Here is a 20,308-nt window from a genome sequence, read left to right as displayed (position 1 = left end):
ATTTATTTTGTAACCTGAGATCACTCCAAATGTATAAAAAGTCTTCATGGCCATAGGGATAGAAGTACATGGGTCTGACATGTAGAGTATAAGGTCATCAGCATACAGCAACAGTATGTGAACCTGCCCACCCCTGCTAATACCGGATAAGCTTGTGTTTCCCTTGATAGCTATTGTCAGTGGTTCAAGAGCAACATGAAATAGGAGAGGTGAAAGTGGGCACCCTTGACTAGTACTCCTATAAAGAGAGAAGTATTGGGATGTGATCTTATTCGGAGGAACTGATGCTTGCGGACAGTTATATGAGACTTTGATCCATAAATTAAAAGATGTCCCAAACCCAAACCTTTCCAAAAATTTGAATAAATAGTCATACTCTACCTAGTCAAATGCCTTATGAGCATCTAGGGAAGTCAAAACCTCTGCTGTTTGCCCACTCCTGGGAGAGTATAAGATACTGAACAATCTACATACATGGCAGAAAGCCATAAAACCGGTCTGCTCTAGGTGGATTACTGTACATATGGGTGGTTCAAGCCTAGCAGACAGGACCTTGGTTAGGATTTTGTAGTCACAACATAGCACTCTTTTTTCAGAAGGACCGAAAGCCTGGTTTGAGTCATTGTAGGTAGCAGTGATTCCCAAGCTAGAGCCTCTGCATATACTTAACACAGGATAAGTGTTAATTTGATAGAAAATTTCTTATAAAATTCAATTGAAAAGCCATCTGGCCCTGGGGCTTTACCACCCTTAATTTGTTGAAATACTCTACTAATTTCTGCCACTGATCCAGGTCCTCCACAACAAAGGGTTCAATGGTTGGCATTTCCAGATCGTTAAGAAACTCTATTAGACTATTAGTCCTGATAAAACTGCGTGAATTGGTCCTTAATTAATCTTTGATCTGTTGTGACACTGTCTGGTGTATTAATCTCTGTTATGAGCCCCGCCTCCGCGGAATGTCTGAATTGCTGGCTAAGCAGCCTGCTCACCCACTCCCCATGTTCATAATACTCAAATTGTGACCTCAAGTGCTGTTCCTCAGTAATCCCTGTTGAGAGGATATAAACTCACTCTGCAATGCTAACCTTTCTTTGTACTGGGCAGCAGAGGGCACCCTGCATGCTTCTGATCAACAGCAGCTATTAGCGAAAGAAGGTAATCGAGACGTTCCATTCTCTCCCTATTCATGTTAGCACAATAGGATATGACCTAATCTCTCAAATATGCTTTCATTGCTTCCCAGAAGTTGCATTCACTTTTGTCTGGTGACTGGTTTGTTTTTAGGTAGAAGTCACCCATGAGCATGCTACATGGATGTATTAGTGGTCCGCTGACAAAATGTTCAGGGTGGAACTCGTGCTCTAGAATTATTGTTCCACACATTGGACTAGGTGGATTATTAAACTATTTTGACAGTAGTTCAGAGCATTCTAATTCACTTGCGCATTCACGCACAAGACATAGCAGCATAACTTCACTGATTATTTAAATCTCTGACATGCCGACAGGATCGGTCAGGATCTACTGTTGATGAATGTTCTGTGTTCTTCAATAGGTCACCTGTTACACACACACAGTCCAGGTTCATACTGTTTGGAGTAAAGCAGCCGTCCTCCTGATAGATCCTGAGCTCATTGTAAAAAACTGTAGTTATCAACTTGACAGGACAGAGGAAACTATCCAGAAACGTTTAGCCTCTGAAATATTTTTTTAGACAGACAAACGAAGAATTAATGGTTTAATTTCAATTTTAATTGTTGACTTGAAAAGGAAAACCGGTTAGGGGAATGAGAAAAACAGGAAAAAATGGGAGGTGGATTACGTTCTTAATTCACATGAAAAACAAAATAATTTGTTTATCCTGTTATCAAACAAGTTGAAAAGCTTTGGACGGAGGGTCCTGTGTCTAGTCTGCTGGAAAATAGAGGACGTCAGTTGAGTAGGTGGTCCTTCAGTGTGGCCCAGGATGCATTGTGTTTACACATCTCTGAATAATGTGGTCTGAGTGATCGGATCTCAATCCATCCTCAACGCGTCTTGGGTTCGTTTACACCTGTACTTAGAGCTGTCCGCTTGTGATTGGATCACCCCAGACGGATGTTAATACCAGGTGTAAACAGGGCCACAGAGCAAGAAATCTGACTTTATATCTAGGGTCACCATCAGGTTTTCTCTCGGCAAACACTTTTATCTGTGACAAGGCATCTTGACAAATAATCCCTGGATCTTCCTGAAATGTGTCGAGCATAATGAAAATGTATTTTTCCAGTACTGATATATATTACAGTTTGGCAATGTAGACAAAATCTCATATCAAATGATCAAGTTGATGTTCAGTGCAAAGACCCATGTTTTGTTCACAGTTTTGTTGCACAAATTTAACAACTGATCTTATTTAAGTTTATTATTAAGCTTTTTGTCAGTCAGACAATAATCCTTTCTCAGTGTAGAGACACAGTAAGATGACTTTACACCTTTGTCTGATGGGGTTAAACAGGGTTTAACGAAGGAAATGATAATGTAAAACCTTGCAGTTATAGCTTCACACAGTGAGTACAGTATGTTGTGAAACAAAGCTGAAATATGCTGAGAATTCAGATTGCACAGACTTTCTTAAATGCACCATAAACACTTCATGACTGATTACCCTAATATCTACTACACATGCATGTGTTTACTTGTGGAGTCAGTTATTTGTACAGGCGTAACAGTGGATGTAAGGGAGGGGCCCACTGAGGGAGCATTATTTCGGGGCCCAGATTTTTGTTCTATGCCTCTGATCAGGATTATGGGTATACACAACCAGGGCTGGGAAATTAGTTGTGAACAGCAGAGTACAGTACAATACACTAATTGTAAATTCATCTTAGTCAGTACTCTGTTGAATACAGAGAATGAGTAGACACAAAGAGCAATGTAAAATGCTTTTTTTCTGCTCAAAACAGAGTATAGTGGATAAATGGTGTTAGTGAACAATTTATAAGCACCATGAAAAGCAGTAGAGAATAGTGTGTCTGAAGTGCTCCTGAGGGGCAGCAGGAGATGATCTACAATGTTGAAATGATTGGCCTATGGGCCACAGGGAGTAAAGCTAGCACACTACCTCAGCAAGCCCCCAGTGCTGGGCTGTGCCTATTCAAAAGCCATGAATCAGCAGAAAGCAGCCCCCTCTTTGCCTGCTGAGTGTGTGCTTGTACACACACACACACACACACACACACACACACACACACACACAGCTCAGGGCTGATGAGACAGACAGACTGCATGCTCAGCTGTCTGTGTTGGGGGTTACGTACTACAGTATAGAAATGAAACACAATGAAAAGCCACTGGATAGAGCTGCCTGCAATCGATGTGGAAGGCTGCTTTATATCTATGTATCATTCTCTAATATCTATCTATGTGTATACACTTTGTGACATTAAAGGAGAGGCCACAGGGCCTTTAACAGGGTATTTGGGGTGCCCTAGTGGTCCAATGGTTAAGGCACATACTACATAACCACAACATCCATGGTTGGACCCCCACCCGGGGTATACGTGTTGCATGTCATATCCCTCTCTCTCCCCACATTTCCTCTCTCTATACTGTCTGTCAAATAAAGGCAAAATCCTCAAAAAATCATCTTTAAAAAGGGCCACATCATCCCTACTGGTTTTCTATCATACTTATATTCTTTGGCCAGTATGATCATGAAACAAGTATTAAAGCGCATTCTATTGGGTATTTAATAGGTCTTTAAAAAGTCTTAAATTAAACTTGTTGAACCCTACAGAAACCCTGTTTCAAATGAAACAAGTTCATCCTCTTGACTGTATTGATTGTGTTAATTATTATTGTTTATTCATTGCTATAAAATGTTAATAAATTGGTGAAAATAGCTGTATATATGTATGTTTAATTCAGTATTGAGCTTGGGAACAATTCAATGTTAACCCTAAAGCCACCCCATATATTGGTATATTGTATCACTGACTTATTGTGATACAATACTGGTGTACTGGAGGGACTGGAAAGTACTAAAGTAATGTGGTCACTGCTCTTATGTCTCTTGCCATATGATGGTGGTTCACATCACTGACATTTTTACACATGTTTAAGAACAAATGTTGTAAAAACACTTCAATAAGTGAATTAGTATCAGTACCAGTCTTAGTATTATTAGTATTTCAGTCTTATCCTGGTTTTTACCATATTCTGGATATGATGTTTACATGGAATATAAGAAACCTGGTTATTCATATCCCTGTTTACATGGTCATTACAGTATCCAGGTTTCGCCTGCAGGTGTGTTTTGCTTCCTCAACATCTCAGCCACTTATTTGTGTACCGATTGAGTTATTTCAACGGTTGAGAATGAACACAGTTTGGTTTCTGGCTGTCTGAACTCTGTTGGATTTAGCTTCTCCATCTGATCACCAGTAATGGAAACCAAGAGCAACAGAAAGACAATACAATCTATAATCTGCACATTATTTCTGAAGTCAGACTTTCCTTTAATTCTAGGGTGTTGACCATTTTTGCATCATTTCATATATTTAATATATTACATCATATTTCTTGTTTTACAGACTAACTACTGCGTAACTTGAGTTGAGGACATACATTGCAGAGAACAATCAGTAAAATGGATAAAGTGTTAAAATGCCACAGAATTCTGGTCTCTATTAGAGTAGTCTAGCTAGCATAACCTGGTTTCTCAAAACCCAGGATATGATCTCATTCAGGTCTCTAAAACTAGGATATAGTGTTTGAATACACAACACATAACTCCAATTCTCCAAAAATCTGATCATGACCAGGATACAAATATAAACACACTCGATGATTCAACAACATCAAAATGCATTATCAAACATTTTAACCCTAACCTTTACCTAACCCTTTTACCTGTCTCCAGCAGGTTGTTCCCCATCAGGCCTCTTTGATATTCACTTTTCCCAAATGTACGTATTGTTATCATTGTTGGTTTGTAAGGGTATTGAAGGTCTTGCCTGGATAGCAGCTGCAACAATACACTCATTGTCGCAGTAGTTTGTGGGTTATAAATTCCGAGGATAGTATTTGCATTTATGGCTTCCTCTTTCTTTATAAAAAAATTATACACATCATACAATTTGCTGGCAATCTGCAGATTAGATTGTGATATTCTTATTGTTGGAAGTTTTTGCCTGATGGTTGCACATGACTTAAGTCATGGGGTCATTAAAATCATAAGGAATCATGACCATGACCAGGGACTATGAATACTATACCAAATAATCCCAAATTTCATAGCAATCCGCTACCAGTTGTCTTACTTTGGATGACATTAATTACATTAATCACAACAATGTGTCCTACATTGAAATCTCTTACCTTCTGTCTTTCTTCTGTCCAGGGTGCTAGTGGGAGTGATGTCGGCAGGCGAGGAGCTGGATGGTGAGGCGGCAGCGCCTGTGTACGTGTACGAATCCAAGGTCCACTGTGCCAATGTGCTGTTGAGCCTGGAGGAGCAGCGGCGGCAAGGCATCCTGTGCGATGTGACCATACTGGTGGAGGGCAGGGAGGTGCGAGCACACAGGGCCGTCCTCGCTGCCAGTAGCCGATACTTCCTGCAAGCCCTGCTGGGGCACCATGGGTCACCAGGAGAACCAGAGCCCATCATTAATCTGCCAGATAAGGTAAAGGGCCACAATGAGGACAAGGTCCAAATATCTCAGCCTCTGCTGTTTTGATTCTGACCATTCTTTTTTCTAATCTGTCTCTTGGCCTCTGACTTTATGGAAGTGCAATACTTAATCCCTGGAGTACCCCTTAAATATTTTATCCAGAAAGACTAGAATATACAGTAGATAGAACAGTCAATTGTATACTGACACTCACTAAACATAGAGGGCCAAATACACAAAATAATTGTGTGGCTTTTGCAGCCACTAAACCTCTGCAAATTAGACAAAAAGAGAACCCGCAAAGGGTGAAATTCACTGCAAATAGCATGATATTCATACATTTGGCACAAAATTGGCCCCTTTCAATGCAAATAAGCCTTGCTGCAAAAACTCTGGCTAATTCACAAAGACCAGCTCTAATTGCCACACACAATTAGGGTTGAGTTATTAGCGTCTTCAGATAGTTGGCGTTGGTGCACACTCACTCCTCTCTTTCTCTATCTCTCTCGCTCTCTCTCTTCAAATCTTCAGGCTTCAGGTGTGAGGCATTGAATGATATTGAATTGATATTGAATGATATCAATGGTGAAGTCTTCAGCCAGACATTGGGGGGATCAAGTGGGTATGGGGTGGTAGGTTTATCTCGGACTTTCAGCTACGTAAAAATAAAAATGTCCTGACAGCTCTGATGGAGCTCAGGATTCTTCCATAAGTTCTGCTTTATTATTATTATTATTATTATTATTATTATTATTATTATTATTATTATTATTATTATTATTATTATTATTATTATTTATCCCACCGTATAAACCTGAATCTGTGTGTAACAGCTGACCTGTGTAGATGTGTAGCAGAACTCAGAACATTAATTACCGTCAGATCCTGACTGATCCGGTGTTATTGAAGTCACCACTGCTGTGCTGCATACAGCCTCTTTCTCAGTTTGGAGACGTTCTTATCGTTTCAGCTGCTGTGTGATGCTGCAGCCAGCTGTGACACACAGCCAGCTGTGGGCAACAAACAGAACATTAGTACTGATGTTTCTGCAAAATCCTGGATACATTCAGTGACACCTGAACAACATTATTGTCAGACATTAATCTAACATGTTTCAGACCTGCCTGAGTCACATTAATAGCTGTAGTCTATATTGATGGACTTTCAGTAGATTATGTTATAGATGTGAAATACTAGAGAAGTCAAAGAAGCAAAATACATGGAAGTTGGTTTGTGATTGTGGAGAGCTTGTGTGTATGCTCCTCTGCTAATTAAAGACACTTAATTTGAGGCTTTTGTGCTCTCTGCAGTTTTCATTATGGACCAATCTGTGTGCTGAAATGTGGAGAAAAGCCTGAAACACTAGAAACTGCTCTGCTCACTCAAACAGACGCAAAACAAGGGCAAATTGCACTCAGCTGCAAAACTTTATGGGCGTGTTTGCGCTGGCCTATCATTTGCGCAAAATCTTTTGTGAACAGGGCTTTAAAACAGGGCAAATTGCGGGTGTAAATGATGCACAATTCACGGTCCTGTTAGCAGGCGCAATCCATTCTTTGTGGATTTGGTGCAAGGATTCACACACTTTATTGCTTTCCAGCTGTCTTATGCACACCATAACTCTATCAAGAAAGTAATGCACAGTAGTAAACTGGAATTCAGGTAGTCATTAACATGTACCAAATGTAAGATGACCCTGATTATAAGATGACCCTCCACCCCCTTTTCTCTGCTAAAAGTGCAATAATACCATTAAAGCAGAATGTAAATCCCACAATTGTGTATCTTGTCTATTAGTCAGACATTTACACTTTCTGGTCAGGCTCATGGAAGTGGTCAAAATGATTTTCTCTGGCAGTTAACATTTTTCAGACTTTTTGACCTTTTGAGCTCCTCACCATCTTTGAAAGCAGTAATTGGCAGCTTGATAGATGATTCAGTCCATGGTCCGTTTCTGCAGTAAAAACGTCAAAAGAAACTTCCTTTGCTGCAGAAAGACATGGTTAGAAACCCCTGTAGATTAAACTGAGCTAACCAAACACTTTCAGGGCTGACTGACTCTAACAGACAAACTATAAAGAGACATGAAGACACTTGCTAGCAACATTACCATTACCAACAACCCATAATTCAACAGTCTCTGTAAGAGCCAGTGTTACACGGGTACTTTATCAATTCAAAATGAAGATCTGATGTTGTGAACATGTAATGGTCACACTAGCAGGCGTTGCGCAGAGCCTGCTGTTATAGAGAATGGTGAGATGAAATGTATTGTACAAGTAGGATAGGCGTACACATTTTCAGCAGGTCTCTTCTCGAAGGCATTCATAGTGTTGCACCTGGTTCTACACCTGAAAAAGGACATTGTAAAGAATGAAAAACGAGAGCTTAAGAGAAGTTCAAACCACGCCAACATTTACACCTTCACAGAACTGGCCAATCACTGCTCGAAGTGGGCTTGTCTATTTGTGAAGTTACAAAAATGATCTGACGCTGCCAAACAAGTTCTGACTGAAAAGTAGGGGGATGGGATTTCAGACACTTATAAAGGACCAGTATATTCCTTCAGAACAGCTTGTTGGATGGTCAAATAGCTTCATAAACCCCCACCCCCACACCTCTCCAACACAGGATTATGGGGGACTGCGTAGGGCCATTTCTGTAACTTTCTGACACAGTCAAGTGACATTCACACCCACTTCAGCAATGACTGTTGAACTGTGTGGAGGTGAGAGAGCAGCCAGGATTTAAACATTTCAAACTAGCTCTCTTTTTTTCATTCTTATTTCTCTCATTTTTCATGTGAGCAACAGAGTGCAACACTATGATTGTCTTCCAGGAGAGACTATCTGGAAATATGCACTGTTATCCCAATTTTTAAATTATAGCATGTCTCCCTCATCCCTCTCCCCTCCCCTCTCTGTGATGGTTGGCTTTTCACTTCACCTTTGAGTCTGGCCATTCAGAACGACTATAAACACATTTGATTTCCCATGTGGTCGTACAGCACGTCGTAAAACCAGTTCTGATTGACCATAAATTGACCTTTAGGCAATCCGATAACTGCTCAGTCTGGAGTCCACTGAGACTTTCCAAACCTAAATATAGTGTATCTGAACAGACTTGAAAGAAAGTGAACAGCAACACAGACAGCAACATGATGCTCCATCAATTACTGAGCAGCTGCAGTGGAAAATAGCAGCAATACATGTCATTTGTTATGCACTTCACAGTTCATACTCTCCTTTTGTCTCAAAAAACACATTTTTCGCCTGTGATGATGGTGAAAAACCATGTGATCACTTCGGTATTGACATATTGACACAAAGACCTAAAACCTGTGCTGTATATAATTTGGACCCTGTACCATTTGGGTCCTGGGTCGGCCTTGTTTCCTAGGACCTCTGAAGAACTCTAGAGTAAAGGTTGTGGGCAGTTACCTTTGTGACTGTGAAGGATAGTATGTATGTAAAGTAGCTGCAGGAGGATGCTGGACAAAATCGTGGAGCAAACTTGACCTTCCTTGGATAAATAAGGTAAAAAGAGAAGGAAGGGTACATGGATGGAAACAGCAGGGCTGAAACAACTTGGTCTGTGTATCAAAACATGTTGGGCATTGATATTAATGCTGTTACCCTGTTAGTTGCTGCCTCCTCCATTCACCACTAAAGCTGATCAGGGAGCAGCTCATGATCCCAGTGGCTGGCATTACCATATAATGTCCCAGATCTGTCATATTGATTAATATGTCTCTGTGATACTACCTTATACAGTAATCACTGGCAAGGCCGCCACCACTTTACAAATCAAACTCCATCCCCTAATGACTCTAAGCATGGCTTTATGTTCCACATCCTTTCTGCCGCCCTTTCACTCACCCTTTCATGAATGACTGTAACTCAGTGTGGCTTAGTGCTGAATACAAGTTTGGATATGGAATTTAGAATTTCACAACTAAGGACACAGCTGTATTACTGTGATACTCTGGTGTTCTTGGTTCTCTTAAAATGGAAAATTTTATTGTCTAGGTTATTGTTTTCCATCTGATGGTAGATCATACTGATTTATGCACCTTTATGGTGCTTTAGAATGATGGGGATAATAAAGAATATAAAATTAAAGGCTGTATTTTCAGTTGTACATCTTACACACGCCTGACAAATCTGATCTGTTAAATCTAACAAAAAATCTGTGTATTGCTTCACGTATATACTGAATGTGAATTCCTTGGCTTCTTAGCCATTAAAAGTGTAGTTCTAGATGTATTTTCAGTTGTGTTATGGTCATTTACTGTTCATCAGATAGAGAAGTATGCTTTGCAGATGTGAAAATAATAATGACTATGACAGCTGATCACTGCCATTTTTGCAATGGCTGTATCTTTTAACATGCTCGGGGTCATGCAGCGCACATGTAGCTCTCATCTGGTGTTTTTATTAGTCTAAATTCACCTTGAAGTCATTTAAGAGAAAAAGGGGAACACTATATTATGTGGTTAACAATCACTCATATTGATTGATTATTTCCATCTCTCTCTGTGCTGGTGCTCGTTTGTAAGGTTGGTAGAATAGTGGAGTGAAGCTTCTCCTGGCTCCTCTCTGTGCCTCTTAAGATGTGCTTCTGCACAGAATGCAGCAGCTGCTGATGCTAGCTGAAAATAGGCTTACATGCACTGCACACCAATATACACACACATACATTTTCATGTACACACACATGCACACACAGCAATATAGGGCAAACGCATGCATACAGCAGCACACACTCTCAACATCCCCTCCATCACACACACACATATGAACAAACATAGCAGCCATGCTGACTGTAAGGAACCAGAAGACAGCAAGGGAGAAGAGGGGTGAAGAGTGTGAGAGAGGAGGGAACAAGCAAAGGATCCATGCAAGAAGACAAAGATAAGATGATAAAAAGGGAATGTGGCAAAATAACTGACTATGAATAAAATGGATTGTTTGCTTCAGTTTTATCCATTCAAAGCTCACAACCTCATTGTTTAATATCCAATTTGTAATATGCAGTATTTCCCCCCCTAAAATGATGTCATAACACACAATACTGTTCTTCTTTTACTGAGAACAAGCGATACTAACTATAATGAATCTCTTCAAAGCCTCAAAATAGAAAAAATACAAACTTCTGTATGACACAATTCAGTTGACTCATCTCCATGGTAATTATGAGGTTGTAGTTAGTGGTGGTATTGTTGAAAGGTGTCTTTAATATTTTGTTAACCATTTACAGACAGCACATTGTTGTGTTTTCAGGTATACAGGACAAAAGCATTGCACTGTAAGTTTCAGCTTCCTAACTGCTGGCCCTATTCCTGAACACGTTCATCAAGTCTTGGCTACACTGTGTGGGGAGAAGTGAGGATTGGTTCAACTACACAAGATAAGCATGATAAAGTGTTGTCAGGCATCATGGGTGTTTTGTAAATATTAACTGTAATGGGTTCACCAGGGTTAGGGTTCAATTTGTAGCAGATTGTTTTCCAGGAAAATTTGAAAGTGGCTGACATCATTTGACATCATTGCCCTGATCTGTGTGAGCAGCCATAAAACAGAAAGGTTGAGTCTTTTTTTTTTTACATTGTGCACATCACTGATGTTAAGATCATTGCACCTGTTGATATTTAAAGCTGCTGTTTACATGTGGGAAAAGTCAGAATCTCACTATGTATTAATTTTAAGTGTATGCTTAAGGTACTGACAAGTAATACATTCTTAAATATTATTTACTGAAATTTGTACTCCCTCTTCCATAGGTGACGGCTAAGGGTTTTGCTCCACTTCTCCAGTTTGCCTACACAGCCAAGCTGATTTTAAGTCAGGACAACATCCATGAGGTCATCCTGTGTGCTGACTTCCTGGGTGTTCACAATTTGGAGGACTCTTGCTTCCGGTTCCTTCAAGTCCAGCTACAGAATGACAGCCAACATGCCATTAACAGCAAGGTGGAATATGGTGATCACATCACGGCCGATGACACAGTCTTTTCTGAGGCAGTATCCTTGGATGATTCTGCAGAGAGCAGGCAGCAACCCAATCATGTAGCAAGCACTGCGTCACTTCCCTCTGACCTTCCTCAATGTCCCAAATACAGGAAATACCAGTACCAGATCTGTGAGAAGCACAATGGCGAAAACCATCATGGCGATGATGATGTAATTTTGGCCAACCATACCTCAGTTATCCCAGTGAGTTCCCAGCTCCCAGACAGCAGTGCTGCTCCACAAACTCTTCTTACTCCTTCCAGGATCAAAGAGGAACCCTTTGTGTTTGAGGAAGGAGATGACAGGAATGGATGCAACCCAGAATTGTGTACTGAGGAGGTACTGGAGATGGAGCTAGAGGTAGAAGGGGTTCCAGAAGCAGCTGAGCACTCTCCAAGCAGAGGCTCACCCTCTTCCTGCCTGCGCTCCTACCTTCAGAGAGGTGGCCTAGATCTCAGTGGAGTGCCCAGTACCACCATCCAGCAGCTCCTCACCAACAGACTGTCCCTCAACCACTACAGGGAACTGGTCAAAGATAAGCAGAGGGATAAGAGGGAATCTCTGGTTCAAGTGGGCCTCAAGAACAGAATTGCAGATGTTATACCAGCAGCGCTGACTGGCATTGGCAGGAACATGGAAAGGCCAGTGTCCAAAGCCTCCTCCTCTAAACATGAGGGGGAGCTAGACAGACGTAGTGTCATTTTCTCTTCAGCAACTGGCGAACAACAAATGTTGCCCCATTCCTACATGGAGGAGAAGTTCAGAGAAAAAGTTTCAAACCTAATGCAGATAGAAGCTCCTTCCTCTGGCAGGTCATGCCTCAGTGCCAGCTGCCCTGTTCCCATCAAGACATCAGCCCACTCTCCCTCCCCCTCTGAGCCCCGAACTCAGACTTCCAGCTCCCGTTCCTCGTTCTCTTACCCAGAAGACGCAGGCAGTGGCAGCTCACCTTCCAGCCTGCGACAGTTTGACTTCTCCTTATCCCCGCACTCGGGCTCCATCTCTGGACTGTCTCACTGCTTGGCTGGGGTGGTGGAGCAGAGGAACCCTCACAGTGGAGAGGTTGTCTTCTCTCAGGGTTGCACCAAGATCAAAAGTGAGATGGGATTTGGTGCCAGTGGTGGCAACTCCAGCGATGAATCATGCTCGTTCTCAGAGGGAGACAGTGAAAGTAGCGTCACCAGAATCTCTGGCCCTGAGGTTGGTGTGGTGCTTTATTATACTTTCTTTATTATGCTTGATCTTTATGTTAAGGTACATTCAGCTACTCTGGTTTGTTAAAGTGAGACAATGTAACTTTTGTTGAACACTGATCACAACCAGTGATGGAAGTATTCAGATCCTTTACTTAAATAAAAGTACCAATACAGCAATGTAAAAACACTCAATTACAAGTAATTGCCCTGCATGAAAAAATCTACTTAAGTAAAAGTACATAAGTATTATCAGCTTGATGTAGTTAAAGTGTCTGCAGTAAAAGTAGTGGTTTGGTCCATAAGACTGACACAGAGACGCACACACACACACACACACACACACACACACACACACACACACACACACACAGTGTCATCTTCGATTTTCAAAATAAAAGCTCAAGATGGTAACTTTATCATAACAAGAAGGTCAGGATGAGGTTTGTTTTTCAAAATAAAAGCCCCCGACGGTCACTATATGTTAACAGGACACTAGGGATGGACCTAGTTTTTCAAAATAAAAGCCCCAGAAGGTAACTGTATCTTAACAGGGAACTCAGGACATGGCTGTTTTTTTATTTTGAAAAATTAGGCATGTTTTTTCAAAATAAAAGCCCATAACAGTCAATCTATGTTAAGAGGAAACTAGGAATGGACCTAATTTCATAACATAAAAGTGCTTATAGTTCAACTCTTGTCAAGGCTTAGACCTCGGTTGATGTTTTATCCAACAAAGACAATTACAGGAAACCTCAACTCCATCTCAGTACACTTAAGCTCATTTAAGTCCTTGCTCTTAAACTCCTATTTGAACTTCTTTCATTGCTTAGTCTATATTTTGCATCCTTCACCCCTTTCCCACAATTCCAACTATTCATACTTCTTCAGCTCCTTTCTTGTGCATTTTCAACTCTTATCTACTGATTCATACTCAATTGAAACCTTAAAATGTTCCACATCTTTCATGCATTAGTAGTTTTAACCTTGGGAAATGAAGAGTAATTTAACATTTCAATTGCTACTTATGGAAAGTAACTAATTACATTTACTCAAGTACTGTACTTTACTGGAGTATTTCCATTTGATGCTACTTTATACTTCCATTCACCTACATTTCAGAGGGAAATATTGTACTTTCTACTCCACTACATTTATTTGACAGCTTTAGTTACTTTTCAGATGAAGATTTGACACAATGGATAATATAACAAGTATTTATAATACAACACATTGTTAAAGATGAAACCATCTCTCAGTGTCAGTTAATTAGCAGTTATTGATCTTAAGTAAGCTTACACTAGCCACCATAAGCTGCTGCGCATACAAGACCAAGTAAGGCTGTGGCAACAAACCCCTGAGTGTATTGAATTTTCTTATAAATTCATTTCCTTCATAAAAGGAAGATTGTGTTATTTCTTCTCATATTGAGCCACATAGTCTCAGTTCAAAAGAGCTTAAAAGACATTCATATAACATCATATTAGTGTTCTTGGTAATTATCTACAAATGGACCACTGTGCATATTGTTCATGCTTTTTTAGAACTTATTTTCCCATTCTATCACTCACTTTTTCTCCTCTGTACTGCTTATGATGGCAACATTTTCACCAGTTCACCAGTTTATTATGTTCAGCAAGAATAACAACCACCTCTGAGCAATAACTGGCCTCTATTTAACCCTAACTTGAAAAGCACATATTCTTGTGTTGGTAGCTTGTATCAGTCATTTCTTTCAAGCACATTATAGGTGTTATTTACAGCTGGGACTATTCTTAGACAGTGTCCTCTCTCAGGAGAAATGACGCAAACACTTCTCTCACATACTCCTTTGAGTTAAAAGAGCTATATGGTTGCCATGGTGATGCCCTAGCACATAGCAATATTTGATGAGATGTGAGGTGAGTTTTATATCGGAGCTCTCTCTCTCTCTCTCTATGTGTCATACACATACCCATACACACAGAAGATATTAGCTTTATTAGATTTGAGTGGTGGTGGCCTCTGGCCTGTGGATGAGTCAGTGAACATGAGTAAGTGCTGGAATGTGTTGGAGAATGTGTTGGCCAAAGGTGGTCAGCTATTCTGAATAGACATACTGGACCAGACACTTGGAGAGCCATTTTACAGGGGTCACAACTACAAACCCAGTCCATTTATTTCAGGCTCTGCTCTCATGACAACTACAAGTGTATGTGCATAACTATTTTTAGACCTGTGTACCTACAGTATTAACCATGATGTTCTGGCACCTTACAGATACCATCTCAGCTTATATTCATGTTGGAATGTAATTATCGTCACAAATCCAAAATTTTTTGTGTGCTCACTAGGCTGACTGAAGTCATTCTGCTTTTTAAGCTACCAGTCAGCCTCTTTGTAATATAATATATTGGCTAACAATCCAATTAATTTACTACAAAGACAATCAGGTATAGTGACCTGGGTCCCTTTATCCTCTGTCCAAAGCTGTCTTCAACTTGTTTGATAACAAGATAAACAAATACACAACACATTATTTAGTTTTTCCTTTTTTTTGTGTGTAAATTAGAAAAATTGAAATCTATGTGCTTTTCCCATTTTCATCTTCAAATTGTTTATTTGAATAGAAATTAAACCAAAACCAGAAAACAACTTGTTTTTCACTTTTATTGTTATATCTAAGACAATAGGCTTCATTGTCTGGGGAACATGAATGCCTGTACCAAATATATTATCTGCCCCTACTGCATCTCTACAAAAACATGTTTATTGGCTATAGCCTAGATAGATAGATAGATAGATAGATAGATGGTAGTTGATAGTTTAACAATGAAGACAACGACTCCCATGATCCCATGCTACTTCACACCGTCATCACACTCCGTCTTTTGTTATTGTTTTGATTGAGCGACCCCCACTGGCAGAAATTACATTTTGTGCGTTTAACTAATTAATTGATTAATGTATTTATTTATTTTGGATCCCCATTAGCCACTACCAAGGTAGCAACTATTCTTCCTAGGTTCCACACAAGTAAACATTACATCATAATGCAAAACAATAGTGTGATAAAATTTGAGGCAAAAGAAAAGGGGAAAAAAGTACAATGAGTCAACACCAATAAAAATTAATAATAATGATGAAAAACAATAATGACAACCGGTACCCAACACTATGTCTTAAGTAGTAAGACATAGTGTATGTAAATAAGTGTGTTTGTGATGGCAATCCATTCCATATTTTCATTCCTCTGCCTTGAAATTAGTTGTTGAAAGACAAAGTCAAAAACAACCTTTCAGAATTCCACTTCTTTCAATTTCTAGGTTGTGATCACAAAGTGTTAGGACTATTATTATTATATTATTTTCTTTCTTTTAGATATTTTCCCAACTCAACTACTTGTTTTCAATAAAAGCACAAGTTTAACGGCTTAAATGTCATCATTTAGTGGAGCTATTTGATTTCTGACACTGTTTTGTAAGCAGTCTGAATATCTACGAAGGCAGCTGACAATGATGACACTATTAATGTCAACAATATCTGAAAAAGAATCACTGCTAAGACACAAAGTTATACTAATGTTACATTGTTACCCACCTAAGCACTTTGGGAAACGTGTAGCTTGTAAAATAGAGTTTTGTATATTCATACTTAGTTGTTTTAATTTTTAGGTATGTGTGTGCTTGTACACACCTACATCATATATACTCCTGTGTGTGTGTTTGTTTGTGTGTGTGTGTGTGTGGTCTGTCCCACTTCTTTGCCCTGACCCAGTTGTCTTACCCATAGAGCGGACACACACACACACCCTAGGGTGCCCTGTAGGCAGGTGGAAGGAGTCCTGTCCATGTTTTCTCCACCATCTGCTACTTCTGACCCCAGAACTGGCCTTTCCAATTAGGCCAGCTCACCAAGACTCCCTTTTCTGTCCCTCTTTGCATTCAGCAGTTTTGCTTTTTTTCCTCCTTATTGAAGTATTGTTTAAGTAGTAATATGTATTTACATGACTTCTCATAGTTGATTTTTGGGTTAATTCTTGATTATTTTGTTGATCAAGTATTCTACAGGTTATTTAACAATTAAATGAGTAATCAAATAAAAATCCTCTTTAAATACAGAGACCAGGGCCTTGTCTCACTAAGTCAGGCTTCACTAAATTCACCACTGGTGATCCAATGTAATTTATCTAACAATGCTGGTTACCAGCCACCACCTCTGTTAACCCTGCTCTTTTCCCATCCAGCTCTAATGCACACGCATGAAAGAAGTGGGGTTTGTAACAAACAGCCACATCATGAAACATCAACAGATCCAGAGCAGTTTATTTAATATGCAGTTAGATAAGACTGTTGATCCCTGATGAGAACTGTGGTCATTGCAGCAGGAAAAAGGCATAAAAGTGTCAATATTTTTATGATGGACACTAGTATAACCTGCCTATGTGTTTGTTTAAGGCCTGGGATGCTGGTTATAGTGTAAACATTTACTATATTTTCAGTGTGACATGAAAAGCAAAGTATGGGTTTGTAAAGATGCCACTCTGTGCTCCCTTAGTTCTTGTCTCTGTAATATGGGGGGCAGCAGTATTGTTTGTCCATACTGGGATCCTGCAGGAGTGCTGACTCAAATTTTCCTTACAGTGAATTGTTGAGGAGGTGTGTTTTTTTCATATGTTTCATCCATAAGCCTGAAAAAAAACTGTTTCTTGCAGGTTATTGACCATGGCAACAGAACTGAGATAACCCCAAGGTTATAATTAATCCTGTTTCATGAGCCAGGCCCCTGGTTTCTTTTGGTTAATATTACTCATTGACACTAGAAATAAACAATATGATATAAAAGATATAAAATTTCCTAATGGCAGTAAGTATTGGCATGTATCACGGCTATTTTACTGGAATGATATCATGTAACCACTTAGGTTAAAGGATAGGTTCACAATTTTTCAAGTCTGTATTAAAACAACAGTCAGGTGAGGTTTTCTTGCTGTAATCATTCCTCCTGTTCATACTGAGCATTAGAAGATCCCTTCATAATGCACTTACAATGGAAGTGACAAAATCCACAGTCCTCCTTCTGTGCCAAAATGTATTGAAAAGTTTATCTGAAGCTAATATGAAGCTTCAGCATCCAAATGAGTCAAACCAAGTAGATATCTTTCAATGTTACAGTCTTTTTTAGTGCCAAAGTCCCTCTTTTTGTTACCATAAAAACTACTGACTAAGCATACTACAAGCAAGCATATAAGTATATATACTAACAAGAAAATTACAGGCTCATCTCTAAGTTATCCTTTGCAGCCAAACTTTTAGAAAAAGTGGTTGCTAAGCAGCTCACAACTACAATAGATGAGCATAATATCTTTGATAAGTTTCAGTCTGGCTTCCGCTGGTTGCATTCAACAGTAACAGCTCTACTCAGAGTATGCACACTTTTTGCTTTACCTCCTCTGTCAATCACTTTGTGACATCTCTGCTCTTGAAAGGTGCTATATAAATAAAATTACTTACTTACTTATACTTCCACTGCAGCTCAACAGGGAAGCACTGTCAGCCTCATATAAGCTGCACATCAACTTTTAAATGCATATTTACACTAAATAACTGTGGACACACGGTGGATTTTGGCCTCCATCACTTACATTGAAAGCACATTTGAAGGATCTTTTAATATCCAGTATGAACAGGAGGAATGATTACAGCGAGGAAAAGCTCTCTCACTGTTCATATGGACATTTGACTGTTGTTTTAAGACTGACTTGAAAAATGTGTGAACCTATCCTTTAAGCCCTTGTGGTCACTAGGTCAGTAGGGATAGCCTCACTAGCCAAAAATGAGAAATGTATGAAATTTGTTTTCTTGATGCTGTGTCGTAATGCTTTTGATTCCCTGTCTATGTAGATGATGAACTTCTTTGCATACAGCCAATCAAATCATTTAATTTTAAAGTATATTTACATAAAGCTGTAATTTCACTGTTTTATTATTGGCTGTCAGCGACATTGGCTGACTGAAAAATCACTACAGAGCTTCCAATCCAAGTTTGCCCTAACAACAGTTTACAGGCTAGATCACTAATAGACCTTTTTTACAGCAGACATTTTGACTTGTTAAGACAGGAAAAGATAACATTAGATAACACATAGATAACATTAATGATGGCTAAGATCCATTTACTGTCTAAGGCAGCATCATGCACTATATACCAGGATTATGAATCAGCTGTATCACTTTGAATGGATTAAAAACTTACCTGTAAATTTAACATCAGTCAGTTTAGATGTTTAATGGTGCCTTAATCTTCATTGCCACTGCTAACAAAACGGTGCATTTTGTCTTATGCTTGTAAGCTACAGTTACTAGCACAAGTTTGTTTACATTGTCTCTCCGTCAATCACACATGTACACCACTCAGAGGCTTTCAGACTAAAGGAGCATTTCTGATATATCCCTTGAGACCATTTTTCTTTCTTGCGATAATAAAAAATATTAATAATTAATTAAAAGTCACGTTGACATAATTTCAGAACTCAAATACACACATCATGTGGTGCCAATCTTCTTCTGTTTGGGTTTTCTGCATGTCCATGTTTTTTCTTGTACATTTTGTACAATTATTATTTTTTCTTTTTATTTATGACATTGCAGATGTTGAGCACTTTAAACAAAGTAAAGCAAGTGAAGAGTGTCTCAAAGGAAACCCACAGAGTTAAAAATGGAAAGCAGAACACCAGAGAGAGAGAGACTGGTGAGGGGATTTATGAAACATCCAAAGCTCACTTTGTCATTCCAACCTTATTATGTGACTGCTGAGAGTCATGGAGCTATATATAGACATCTATAGAGTAAAGGACAGACGGCATCTAACACACCATACACACACACACACACACTCACACACACACACTCAGCTCTCTTTTCCCTTCCCTCTGTTGTCAGAGAAGCGAATGATGTCATCGTTGTACAGCATGGACTGCTGATGTAGCCTCCACTGCTGCAATATATCACGGGGGGAACAAAGCAACATATAGTGTACAGTATTCAACATTCAGTGCTTTAATGGATAAAATGAGTGATGTTTGAAAAACAGATATTCTGCTTTTGGTGATCACATAAATAGGCAAATCAATAGATGGATAAATGAATACGTTGATAAGACAACTGTATATTAATTGATAAAAGAAAGATTCAAAGACATTTTAACAAAGTATTAACTAGATACTAGAGTGAATGATTAAATAAATGAATACCCAAAGAAAGAAAGAAATGTATACATAGGTGAAAGCATAAACAAGAAAAAAAACACATGCAAAGTAGCTTAATACATAACCCAAATAAAGAAAGAAAGAAAGAAAAAAAGAAAGAAAGAAAGAAGTACATAAGTAAAAAAGTAAAAACATATGTGAAACATATATCAAAGAAAAAGGAGAACACTGAACTAAATGTGACACAAATAGCTCATCCTGT

At 39.2% G+C, this 20,308-nt stretch overlaps 1 protein-coding gene across 1 annotated transcript in view; it reads left to right on the top strand.

Annotated features, from left to right (window-relative positions):
• bach2a (BTB and CNC homology 1, basic leucine zipper transcription factor 2a) overlaps nucleotides 1–20,308 on the top strand; it is a 69,145-nt gene that overhangs the window by 40,461 nt on the left and 8,376 nt on the right. The window contains exons 2-3 of the mRNA XM_067613873.1: nucleotides 5,387–5,669; nucleotides 11,440–12,867. Coding sequence (XP_067469974.1) covers nucleotides 5,403–5,669; nucleotides 11,440–12,867 — 1,695 coding nt within the window. The 5' untranslated portion in view covers nucleotides 5,387–5,402. The remainder of the gene's footprint in view (nucleotides 1–5,386; nucleotides 5,670–11,439; nucleotides 12,868–20,308) is intronic.

This window comes from Thunnus thynnus, chromosome 16 (assembly GCF_963924715.1).
Source record: "Thunnus thynnus chromosome 16, fThuThy2.1, whole genome shotgun sequence".
Lineage (NCBI taxonomy): Eukaryota > Metazoa > Chordata > Actinopteri > Scombriformes > Scombridae > Thunnus > Thunnus thynnus.
This window is presented reverse-complemented; position numbering and strand designations above follow the sequence as displayed.